The sequence below is a fragment of the Sciurus vulgaris genome, assembly GCF_902686455.1.
Source record: "Sciurus vulgaris genome assembly, chromosome: 9".
Classification (NCBI taxonomy): Eukaryota; Metazoa; Chordata; class Mammalia; order Rodentia; family Sciuridae; genus Sciurus; species Sciurus vulgaris.
In genome coordinates this window covers 134822389-134835448 of record NC_136469.1, presented here as the reverse complement: position 1 = coordinate 134835448, position 13060 = coordinate 134822389, and the positions used below count along the sequence as shown (strand labels likewise).

Sequence of the window (13060 nt, the reverse complement as noted above, 5' to 3'; positions counted from 1 at the left end):
CCAGTTTCCTGCACCCTGGGAAGGCCTCTTAAAAGGACGTCCTTGTGGTCAGCAGGGCAGGAAGCCTTGCTCTCAGCCCGCCTGTTATTTACTTTTGGAAAGACAGGACCACACAGGGTTCTTTGCAGACAAGGAAGTGGAACAACAGTCAGCAGAGTGAGTTTTTTTTTTTTTTTTTTTTTTTTCCGGTTGGACTACAAAGGTTGTCCTATGAACCTGGAGATGCAGAGGTGGACTGCAGAACTCGCTATAACCCCCGGACACATTGCCACCCAATGCTCACAGGTCCCTGGTGACAGACACAGTCTGGGGAGACCTTCCCCTCCATGGAGCCAACAGGACAGCACTCAGGGACGAGCCCAAGCTTGGGGGTTCCAGGACCGGGCTCAGCCTGGGCACAGCCTCTTGGCTATCAGCATGAGTGACCTTGGGACACTCAACCTCTCTGCAGCTCACTTTACTAACAAAATAAAAGCAGCACTTACCAGTCTAGACCTTGCAGTCAGCCTGCCTGGATTCCACCCTGGCTCAGCCCTGACTGCCTTACCCGGAGGACCTGGGTAGGTTTCAGCCTTGGCTTCCTCTTCTGTAAATGGGCACCAACAGGACCTTGTCCACAGAGGGCTGGAAGTGTTCCAGTGATAGGGCTGCTGGGCTGGGAAGCTGGATTAGCTGAAGGCTGTCCGTCAAAGCGAGTGACACGGGGAGGGAGCAGCAGTGCCTACGAGTTCCTTCCCTCTGTGACCTTACTCATGGTGAGGTCCATTGCCAACATGAGTCACATGGTCTCCAGGGCACAATGCTGGCTTTGTGTGAATCAGGTAAGAACACACAGGTGTTGGAGCCGGCACTGCACGAACCCTGGCACAGACATGCCTGTTGGGCTGTCCAGCTGGCTCTGCCTTTCCCGAGACCTGCTCGTTCTGCCACTGATGCCATGGTGGCAGGTGATGGTGAGCCAGGCCCTAGGAGCACCATCCCCACCACAGCTGCTCAAGGGGCCCAAGACTGGCGACTGGCCCAAGGGTCCAGAGGCTGTCCCCAGGAACGCAGATTGGGACTAGAAGAGAAAGGACTCTTGGCCACTCTCCACAACTCTGGCAATGTGGCTGTCCACCACAAGGACTGTGGGAGCGGGCGAACCAGATGGGCAGGGATGGGGAGGAGGCACCAAGGGCGGCCATGCACACAGGAGCCAAGATGGGTAGCAGAGGGATGCCAAGAGGGCGGCGCCATCCTGGTAGCACCTCCCTCACTGAGCGCCATGAGACGCCTGGAGTTCTGAAGATAAACTCCCTGTTCTGGTCCCTGGAGTTAATAGGTTTCCCCTCCTGCAACAGCCCCAGCTCCACAGGAACCCCAACTTCCCCACGGGGACCTCTATCCCACGCCCACTCCCAGGGCAAAACAGGTCAGCCGAAAATGCTTTTAGAACTAGGCCAACCTTCCAAAAAGCTCATTTAAAAAATATACTGAAGCCATGTTGAGAACCAGTTTAGATCATTTATAAAACTAAAAGCAGATGAGTGTTGTTCCTTCACTTACTTCATCGAAGTCGCTCAGAGCTGGCTTTTAGGCCAAATTCATCACAGCCACATAAAACTGAAAAAGGTACTTTACAACCCCACCGGATAATTCACAATGCTGCTTTTAAGGTACAAAACTTCCTATTTTCCATACTAACCCATGGTTATTTTAGTCCTCTCTTCTTTCTAAACATTTTCTTTGCTTTCTTTCTTGTTTCTTCCTTTAGCTCGAGGGGCTTTCGTTGCTGTTGTCTCATTCTTGTCTGATGCTGGGGACTGAACCAGGGCCCACACATGCAGGCAAGTGCTCTACCCCTCAGCCACATCCCCAGTGCTGCCATGGGTATTTTTAAAAGCATCACAGTAAAATGAAAGGAAAACAAGGGAGTTGTGGGTTACGGAGGGACAACTGATCCTGGGCACAACGGTTTCTCGCACTGCCACTTGCTACTGCAGGTCCTGAATGTGTAACACCTTTCTCGGTTTTCCTGTCGGTAAAGGGGAGGATAATAAATAGTAATAACAGCACGTGCTCCCCAGAGCTGTGAGAAATCCAGGGAGCTGACACCTGGCAAAGCCAGTCTCACCAGGAGGCTTGGGACAGCAGGAAACAACAAAGAAACAGACAAAAGCAAGAGCCCGCTAGACAGCGCGGAGCAGCAAAGACCACGCGGTGCACTAGCGCGGGCTGGCTTCTCCACCTGTCTGCTCCTGCCGGGCACACCAAGGACACCGTCCCCTCCACCCAGAAGTAACAGAACTGCTTCCAACAGGGCCATCCCGTGTAGAACATTCCTGGAAACAACCATGAGGTGGGTTTCAGGATCCTTCCCGGAGACGCCTTCTCATTCCTACATGCAGCTCCTGTACCAGTCTTGCTATCACATCTGGTTAACTCTTCCTCCCAAATAATGAAGTTAATAGCAACTGAAATTGTTGAGGCTATTTCTCTGTGCCTTTCTAAACAAAGGCCGCACATACAGCATCTCATTTAAGCCTCACAAACAAAGCCAAGGGGGTTATGATGACAGTCATATTCCATCCCAGGGAAAAGAGGGTCTTGGGGTGAAGGACTTGACCAAATTGGCCCAGCAGGAAACAGTCAAGATTTACGCTATAGTTCTTTGGACATAAAATACATACTATATCCACTTCCCCATGACTGTCTGCGTGTTCTGAGTTCATTATTAACCCTTTGAACGCTGCAGGAGCCTCCACCGCCCCCCACCTGCCCTAGCAGCTGTGGGGTACCGTTCCCAACACGCAGCAAGGGCACTGTAGAAAGCAGGGACTTTCAATAACAGCTTTTCCGGAGAATGCCCCCTCATCTTCCTTCCCTCCGCAGCTTTACCTTTTCACTTTATATTTTGTGACAAGGTCTCAGAACGTTGCCCAGGCTGACCTGGAACTTGTGGTGCTACCACCTCGGCTTCCCCAGCGGCTGGGATGACAGGTGTGCACCAGTGTGCGTGGCCAGGTTACCTCTTTTCTTGCCACCAGACGGGGGAGTTTTTCACTTTTATATCCTGCAGCCAACCAAGACTATTACTTACAAGGTTTTGCATTTGAAACCTTAAAAGAAATCCATGCTGAATTCTTAAAGCTTAAGAGATGGGGCTGCTGGGTGAAACCCTGTCTCAAAATAAAAAGGACTGGGGTTGTAGCTCTGTGTGTGAGGTCCTGGGTTCAACAGCCAGTACTGAAAAAAAAAAAAAAAAAAAAAAAAAAAACCAGCCCAGAGCCAGGGTTGTCCCTTCCTCTTCCAGTCCTCAACCCACACTGGAACCTTGCATTCAAAGTACTTTTGTTCTTTCAAAGGAAATAATATGCCCATGGGATAGTGTCTTCTGTGAGAATACTATATTCATCCCATAGTTTTGTTTTGGTTAATGTACTAAGCTAATTAAACTGATGAATAAGAAATAGGAATTTCTTTCTTCTTTGTTTTTATTGGGAGTGGGGGTTGCATCTTCACTTTTGAAGATATCTACCCACAATTTGATGCCTGTCCAATGCATTTGCCTCAAATAGAAAAATGTGATTGTCTTATATGTGTCCTTTATGTTGTAAAGTCCGAGTGAACACTTTGAGACCATCAACAAATCCAGTAGCTGAGTGAGAGAATATAAAAAAGGAGGTGGACAAAAACCAACACTGCAAGGTGTCATCTGTTCAAGTCAATATTATATTCTTGAAGTAATCTAATAATTTTTCCCCAAAGGGTCGTAACGCTGGTCTTCTCTGCTCTCCTGCTGAAACTTCTGGGAATTTCTTGCTCCAAGGTACTAAGTACTGATGAAGGTCAAGGAACAAACCAGGCTAACACCTCAGATTACCTCTGGATTTAAATTCTTCAGACATTTCCTAGACTAACAGTGTTGCTGGAATTTACAACCTTCAAATGCATTGCTAATTTTGTTTAAGGCTAAAAGATATTCTCTAATCTGATCATCTGAATGAAGACTAGTTTAAATACTGCTTTTTATCATAAAGCATGAGAAAATCTTCCTCTAAAATTTAGAAGAAGCAAAATAGAACAACATATGGAAAGAGATTAAGGGATTAGCTAAGTACATGATGAGTCTTACACTAAGACATGGGAAGCCTCCCTGTCTTTCTGAAGAATCCATTGCAAATTCGCATTGAACGACTGAATTCTACACTTTGTACATATATCTAAAATAGAAGTAAAGTTGGGCATGGTGGTGTACACCTGTAATCCCAGTGACTTGGAGGCTGAGACAGGAGGATCACGAGTTCAAGACCAGCCTCAGCAACTTAGCAAGACCCTAAGAAACTTAGTAAGACCCTGTCCCAAAATAAAAAATAAAAAGGGCTGGGGATGTGGCTCAGTGGTTAAGTGCCCCTAGGTTCAATCCCTAGTGCCACAAAAAAATAGAGATGAGAAGCACTCGTAGTTATTTGTTTATTCATTCATTATGACTTGTATTAAGTCTACAAATAAACTAAGAGATGCATTCACAATAGTGAATTTTGTGATCAACAGTAATAATTTCAACTAATTTTCTACTTTTATCTTTCAAATTTCCAAATTTAGACTTTCAAACAGTGAAATGGTAATCAGCATTAGTTCTGGATACTCTTCTATGACAATGAGGGCTCAGACTGATGTATTTTTTTAATTGAAATTTAATCAAAATATTGACAACTGTACTTCAACTTGTTTCAAGCTAATAAAAGGCAGAGAGTAGTAAAAAAATAAATCAATCAACATGTATTTTGGTGAAACTCTTTATAAAATTCCCATGCTATAAACAAGTGATGAGACTTACCAAATTCTCTCTTTCTCTCTCTCTCTCTCTCTCTCTCTCTCTCTCTCTCTCTCTCTCTCTCTCTCTCTCTCTCTCACACACACACACACACACACAATACACACACGTGTGCATGCACACACGTACGAACAGTAACTGACAAGCTGAGAAAAATAATAAAGGCTACTACAAATTTTATGATCAACCACAGTACTCAAGTCTACCTATGTGGGATAGACCTAACATGAAGACAATCAACATTTCGGCAGCCAGACCCTAATAGCAGATACTTCCCAGAGTTCATGTCCCTTTCCACAGTCCTATTCCTGCGATCTCAATTTCCAAGTTCAGATGCATGGGATAAAGAACAGAGAGAAGACCAAAGTGGCACTATGTATAAAGACTAGCACGCTGGATGTCGAGTTCCAGGAAGCACCATCCCCCTCTCCCACACCCAAACTTAGATCTGAAGCAAGCTGTTAATAAGATAAATAGGTTTGGGCAGGTCTGACCTTTCCCTTAGAAGTGTCAAAATTGTATTCTGCAGTGGGCAGAATTAAATTTGTCAGCACTCACACAGCCAACGGGAGCCAGGTGGCTATTAACCTCTCAGTCCATGACATAGAAATTGCATGTTTACCCTAATTTTTACCTTTGGTATATGCTTTAGAGGAATTCATTGCTCTAAGCAAAACAAAACAAAATGCAAAAAAGGCAAGGACCTGGAAAACCAACACAGCAATAGAGTTGGATTCCACTTCTCCTAATTGCATTGCCACCAACCTAATTAACTAGAGTTCTGTCTCAAAGTTTTCTGCTCCTGTGCAAATCAGCCATTTTGAATCTCATAGCTTAAAACACTGAATACATTCCATCTGAATTGCATTGTCACTAAGAATAATACCATGGTGTATCTGGAGACAAACCCCACCTTTCCTTGAGATTGGAGCTTACCTTCAGGAAAATCGTTGGGCTGCACCATGTGGAGGAAGATGTGCACCATTTGGAAGAGCGCGCCTATGGAGCCAGCTTTGTAGGTGTCTGGGGTCTCATATTTCGATGTAGGCAATTCAAAATGCAACGGCCCAGAAGTGTCTGTTGGGGGAGACTCCCCTCCGGAGATGGTATTCCCACAAAGCCCCAGCAGCAGCAGCGCAGCAAGCAGAAAGGCCATAGCTAGCAAGATCCCCTGAGCATGAGGCAGCTTCTGGAAGTTTTGGGAAGGACAGGGTGCTTCCTGTGCAGAAGAGGTCTAGTGGGTTCTGGACCTGCCGAGTCTTCTTCCTGGCAGGGCTGGCTCGCAGCAAGGGACACAGAAGAGCTTCCTTCAAGGGAGTCATTCACTCAAGGCAACATCTCTGGCAAGAGAGAGAGAGTAGCAGTCACCAACACGGGCCACTCAGCAGGAGTCGCTCTGGCGAGGAGACTGCAAAGCTTTAGGGCAAGCCCTTCAGCCTAATCCGGGAGGGTGGAAATCAGACCCACAGCTGCTCCTGAGCTGCAGGGGAGGGGCTGGCAGGAACGCCAAGAACTCAGAGAAGGTCCTTCCTGGGGGGTGGGGCAGACTCAGAATACAGACCCTTTCCAGGCTCGACAAACAGGCGGGCACTGAAGACTGCAATCCTGGAAACCAACATTTACCAGACACTCACTAGATTCCAAATGCTGTTGCATGTGCCCAAGGCATTATCCCACCTCACAGATGAGGATTTTCATAACTGGCCCAAAGTCCCAGGTGATGGTCGGGGGGCCAGGACTCAAACCCAGCAGTCTGCCTGCAGAGCCCAGACTCTAACCAGGACACCGGGACACTGACCCCACAGAGCTTGCCCTCTTAGGCTCCAAACAGGGTCACAGAGACTCCAGAAATGAACTATATGCTCATTTTTCCCTCCAAGTTTGTGTTGTTCTCCCTGCCCTCAATTCTACTTATAAACTCGCTGATCTCATTTCCAACAGCCTCCTCTCCACCTTACCCCCAACCCAACCAAAAGGGGATGACCTCTAGGTAAGGGACCAAACTGAGACCCTATGACACTAGGATTTGCCTTCCTAAGAAGGTCACCAAGTCATCCTGATGGAAACCTCTGTCCCAGGTCACCACCTGGATGGCTAGGCACCTGAAGGTGAGAGTCAGGGCAGAGACTCCTTGCCCTCATCCTGGTAGGCCTTAGGTTCCTTCTGTTCCCAGAATCTAACACAGCAGGATACACAGCTGGCATCTGTATTCAGCATGGAAGCACCTGCTGAGTATAAGAAATAAACAAGCCAATGTAACTGCTTTCCTGTGCCAGTTCAAAGGGCGAGGTGAACAGCCCAGAACTCAGAAGTGGGATCTGGCTCACACATCTCTTCCTGTCTTGCTCTCTCCCTGCTCTCTCTCTTCCTCTGCTCAGGTGTTCTGCAAAACGTTGCTGCCATCTTGTAAGCTAGACACACAGTGTACTCACTAACTTTCAAGTGAGTCAAGGTGCCCTAAAATGATACACACTGCAAGAAAGGGAAAGGGGACAATCAAGAGAGTGACACATTTGACAAGAGGTTCCGAGGACCTGCTACCTAGATTCCAAGTCAAAATAAGCTCCAGACAAGAGGTGAATTTCATGAGCTATTTGAATGAAGATATTAACTTATATCTAATGCCCTTCGATGCTGCCACGGCTCCCGAGTTCCGTCCCACTTCAAAGACTTCTGCACAGTGCAACCAACACAATGACCCTACGGCAAATGGTGGGCTGCTTGGATGTCGAGTAGCTTCCGGGAACAAAGGCACTCACCCCACACCTTGCTAATGGCTCCCTGTCACATTCACAATGTGCACAGGACCCAGGCGACATCTCCCAAAGGGTCCCCCTGAATGTCTCACCCACACACCACTCACACCTTAGCCAGAGTTTTGCTGAAGAATAGTCAGGGACTTAAGCCTGGACTTAAGCAGCTGCTAGGATTAAAGGTTCAGCTGCCGAGAAAGGCTGACTTCCTGGTAAGGCCACCAAGCCACAGCCAGAGACAGAATCCACTGAGGAGAGCTGTGGATAAGCTCATTTCCAGAGTCCTCAGTGGAAAGGCAGAAAGAAAACTCCAGGTGAAGGGAAACAGTACAGCTCAGCATTGCAAAGACAGGCAGCCATCATCTTAGAGATCACTGGAGCTGCAGGTCTAGATTTCGTTATATCCTGCTCCAAAGTGTAGAGCCCTCATTAATTTTAAGTAAATTATAAGAAAATGTTAAAAATCTCACAAATGAAATGATAGGCAACTGAAGAAAGTCAAGTCAGAATGGAGAAGCTTTTCACCTTGCTTCTAATGGCTGTGCCAAAATAGGTCTGGGCACTTGCCTGATAAAGTCCACCAAGTCACAAGAGCTGCTGAGCTCAGCTCCTGGAGCAGTCAGCACACAATCCAGGAAAGCTCCCAGGACCAACATCTGTTCCAACATACAATGGTGCTGACTTAAAAGGCCTATGACCAGACCTGATTTCTGGATGGGGCCCATTAACCTGATTTTTCATAAGCTGTCCTCATGATGGATTCTTAAGACAACTGAAGTTTGAGAACCACCGTGCTGTTGGTGGGATACCAGCCAGGTCAATTCATGCTGCTTTCCAAAGACACCACAGGCATCTCAGATACAACTGTAGGACACAGATGTGAGGGACACGCTCCCCCAAAAGCCCTCCTCATGTTCCTTTGAATTGATCTATCCCAGCTGCCATACAGGGACCCCGACTTGCTCACCCCTATAATCTTGGTGTGGCACACAGTAGGTATTCAGTAAAGGACTGCTGAAATAAACAGGCAGTGGGGAAAACTGATACAAAGTGGTCATTTTTACCTTTTTTTAAAAGTGATACCAAACATTTGCCTATTTACTATTTTATAGCCTTTGGAAGAATGGTCCTATCTTACCTGCAAGATTGCCTCAAGGGTTATGGAAAATAATATTCCTACAAGACATCTCCCCAAGAAAAATGGAGAGATAGTGCAGCTTGGGAGGAGGGCAGGAAACTAGCCAAGGATCAAACTCCCAATAAATCCTTTCCTAACAACAAGGGTCCCTAAAGGAAAGGGGCAAATACTGAATGCTGGGTCCTAAACTTTGACCTTCCCCCATCACAAATTAGTCCTAAATGGAGGCACAGCAATATTGAAACTCTGGGAAACAATGGATCCTAGAGAAAGAAAAGCAATGGGCACTCATCCCTCAGGATCTGGACTCCTGTCTCCCCAGATAATAATGAGTCTCAGCCTTTTTACAACTACCTTCCCTAAGTTAAAGTTTTAACTGTACAGCTAGCCCCTGACTGTCCAAACTGCACGTCCATGGCGTCCAATGATTAAACCATCCTCACTGTACCCTGTAAAACCAAAATCTCCTCTGTAACCGATGGCCATTTTCACAACCAGAAAATGAGCCCCAAAGGTGCCTGAGTCTGTGAATAAATAAAAGGCTTCTCTGAATCTGTTGAGGTCTGCCTTCATTGTTTCATGCTTACATTGCCCATGGTCATTTCTTCAAACCCAATTCCAACTCGAGTTCCTCTTGGCAGAACCTCTGGTCTACCATGATGGGGGAGATGCCTTTTGCTGAGACCCTCAACTTTGCAAGCTTTGGGGAAATTTCTCGCTCAGGGGCTATCCCCTTAAGCAGGTACTAATTAATAAGGCCCTCTCACGGATTTCCTGATTTAGGGGGTATAGATTCCCGGTTTCTACTCCAAGCACAGAATTCATAAAGAGAGAAGGGGTTCAAAAAGGTTGATTTTAAACAAATACCTCACATGATTCTGAGTCTAGAGTCCGTTTCAGCAAACACTGGTTTAAAAGCAAATAGGGTGAATGACCAGCTTCATTTTCTTTTCTCCATTTGATGGGAACTTCTCAAAATCAATCTTTTTTAAAAAGGGTCCCTGAGTAGGTGTTCATCATCTGGGAGGCTTTGGGGAAGATGGGAGGGCTATCTAACTTCTAAGCCCACCTCTGTGAGTCCTGAGGGAGGCAGCCCTGCCTCTCATTATGAGGCCAACTGAGGTGCCCAATAGGTCCTGGGGGTGAGTTAAACTGGGCCAATCAGGTGTCTGTTCCCAGGCCTGGGCCTCAGCATACACTCAAGTCACACAGTTTCTAATTAATTCTAGTAACAATGATGGCAGTGCCACATCCAGTACATAGCCATACATAATCCAGTGTCTGTCACATGTCCTGGGCTCCTAAGAGTGGTTAGCCAGCCTTCTCGTCACTTCCCCAAGCTACCCAGTAACCATCATTCCAAGAACCCTCTTTTGCAACAATTTCCCAGACTTAGCTTGTATTGGCTTTTGGTGGTGGTGGTGGTGGTGGTACTGGGGATTGAACCCAGAGGCACTTTACTATTGAGATACATCCCTAGTCCATTTAATTTTTTTCAGTTTGAGACAGGATCTCGCTAAGTTGCTTAGGGCCCTCGCGAAATTGCTGAGGCTGTCCTTGAACTTGCAATCCTCCTGCCTCAGCCTCTGGACTAGCTGGGATTACAAGTGGGCACCAACATATCAGGCTGCTTACTTACATTGTTTTTAACAAAGCATCCTGACCCTTAACAAAACTCCAAAGGCAGCTCCTGGACCCCTGAAAAATGTATTTCCTTCCTATTTTAAACAATAACAAGAACATAATACTTGGATTAAAGTTCTGTTATTTTCAGCCTGTGCTTTGATGGAACTTGTTTACTTCATTGAACTAGAACACAGAGAAATAGTATAGCATGGAAATCATAAAGAAGTTAATAAAAAAATTATAGGACATGTTAAGAAAAACTATTAAACAGACAATAGTGCAAGCTGCTGAGAAAGGGCTGGGTTTCTGGGATCACTCATGAACTGTGACAATGCCAATTGTTTGTATTGTCCAACCTTTGCTTTGTTCATCTCTACAGTGGGGAGCAGCGTGGGTTAGCAAGAGGGTGGTAAAGCCCTGACCCACAGCTGGCGATCCATAAAGCGCTGTGGGGCTCTGCTATCACATTGATGCTCTGAGCAAAACTCCACCGTGACCCTTAGACTCATCCTGCCAGAGAAGGCAGCTCTGTGGACACAGAAAGAGTTTCTCACAAATGAGTGAGAAAAGAAAAATAAGCAACATCGTCCATGTTGATTCATGAAGCTGCTGATTTTCAAATCTTCGATCCAAAAACAGCAACTCCTTATGTTTCCGCCTAACTCGTCGCCGAAGTTGTTCGGAGTCACGAGTGAGTCCGGGCGGAGGGGGCCTTTGAGGACCACAATCACGCTTGCTTATCTTAAAGGTCAGCAGCCGCTCACGAGAACCCGGCAACCCTTTCTCCAGCCGGGACAGGAGGAAGGTCGGTCCTGTAGCTGCAGGAGGCACTGGGCGCGGGCTTCCCGGCCTTCCCTCCAACCCCGCCAGGCCCGGCCCCCTCCAGCCTCTGCTCCCTTCTCGGCAGGAGCCTCTCCCAAGCTGCGGGACACAAAAGAATGGTGGGCCACGCGGCACGGGAAGTCAGGAGCCCCCAGGAGCCCGCCGCCGCCCGCGGGAGGGGGTTGCCGGAGTAACTTGGCTGCCCCCAGCGCGTCGGCGCCAGTTCCCTTCCGTGGCCCCAGTTGGGCACGGATTGGGGGCGCTCTCGCCAGAGAGCAGGGGACCAGGACCCGTGCTCTCTCAGCCCTCCGCCCTCCGACCTGCGCTCAGGGAAACTGATCCCGACTCTCCCGCAGCCGCCGAGCTCGTCTGTCCATGCTCCCCTTTGTTGTCGCGGTCAGCGCGTTCCTGCACCCTCCAGCTCTCCATCCCGCGAAAGCCAAAGATCGCCGAGCCGTGCGACCAGAGGGTGGTGGGGGTGGAAGGGCAGCGTGCTCCAGACCAGGGGTGCATGCGCTCTCCTGCGGCCCCCGGGAGACGGGTTCCCTTTGCAACCCCAGATCCCCCTCCTCCCACGGTCAGTTGCCCAGCGGACTCCGCTCGGCAAAACCGAAGAAGGCTGGCCCTTCCCAGGCTCCGCACCCCGCGCCCCCGAGCCATTCCCAGCGCTCCCCTTACCGCGGAAAAGTTCCCAAACCCCTGGCGAGCCAGCCTCCCCTCGGTCACGGCCCTCCCCAAGAGCGAGCCAGCAGCCTCGGGGGCTCCCGCGCCACCTCCTGCCCTGACACCTGGAGACCCGCAGGCGCCGGCTCCACTCCAAAGAATGGGGGACCCAAGCGGCGCCGTGCGACGCGGGCCACCAGGCAGCCGGAAAAGTTTGGGCTCCCTACCGGGTTCTCCCAGAACCTCTCGGCATCTCCGGTTGGCGGGCTCCCGGACCACCTCCGGCTCCCCGCCGGCCCTCCAGTTCCCTGGTGGCTATCGGGGTTCCAGCCACCTGCTGTGGGCAGGGAGGGGTCCGGAGAGCTTCTCCACTCCCCATGGCCGGTCCTTAGTGCTCCGGAAAGCGGGCGCCCAGCCCCACCCGGTCCACAGACACCGCTCCGGCCGGGAGTGAGGACCTAGCTACTCACCGCGCGCCGGGGTCCCGCTCCAGCTCCGGCCCTCGTCACCGCCGCCGCAGACCCCTCCCCTCACTGTCCCGCTCGCTGGGCCCGGCTCATGAATTATTTAAAACCCGGCTGCGGAGACCACCGGGATGGAGTCCCGAGAGCCCGCCCCGCCGGCCCGCCTATGGGTCGGAAACCGTGCACACCGCGGGGCAGCTGCAGCCCGGCGCGCTGCGGAGTACGGAGAGAAGCCAGCGGGCCCGCGAGGACCTGTTGCCCTCTTCCCTGTGCACGAGCCAAGAAGAGGATGGAACCGCCGGAATAGGAATGACTACTGAAACGTACTCAACCGTCGCGGGGGTGCTGAGCGAGTGGCCAGGTGCTGTCGCGACCCGGCTCAGTAACTTCAGATCGCTAAGCCTAGGGTTCTGGCTGCCCTCTGATTGGACGGTCTGAGCCGCCCGGCCACGATGCCCCGGGGAAATCCACCCAGACCTGGCCAACATTTATTTCCTGCTGCGGGAGCCCTGTTCAGCTCAGACCCTCTTCGCCTCTTTTGCCCAGTCAGATCCCTCTACTTGGATTGCAGCTACCATTTAAAAATCCCTTGCCTCTCAGATGCTCTGCTGATTGCCCTCCCACACACGCGCGCCACTTAAGACATTGTTGCCTGCTCCAAATGCATTTAAAAAACAAAAAAAGAAAGAAAGAAAGAAAGAAAGAAAGAAAGAAAGAAAGAAAGAAAGAAAGAAAGAAAGAAAGAAAGAAAGAAAGAAAGAAAGAGAAAAGAAAGAAA

At 49.2% G+C, this 13060-nt stretch overlaps 1 protein-coding gene across 6 annotated transcripts in view; it reads right to left on the bottom strand.

Moving 5' to 3' along the window:
* The window catches only part of PROM1 (prominin 1), a 113378-nt gene extending 100533 nt beyond the window's left edge, over positions 1-12845 (bottom strand). For 2 of the 6 annotated variants that reach the window (XM_079154793.1, XM_079154795.1), the window contains exons 1-2: positions 12289-12845; positions 5753-6156 (exon numbers count right to left, since the gene is read on the bottom strand). In XM_079154793.1, the coding sequence (XP_079010919.1) occupies positions 5753-5972 (220 nt within the window). In that variant the 5' untranslated portion in view covers positions 5973-6156; positions 12289-12845. Of the gene's footprint in view, positions 1-5752; positions 6157-12045; positions 12239-12288 lie in introns of those variants that run through there. The other 4 variants (XM_079154797.1, XM_079154798.1, XM_079154796.1 and 1 more) reach the window with 3 other exon arrangements.
* Between the last annotated feature and the right edge of the window lie 215 nt (positions 12846-13060).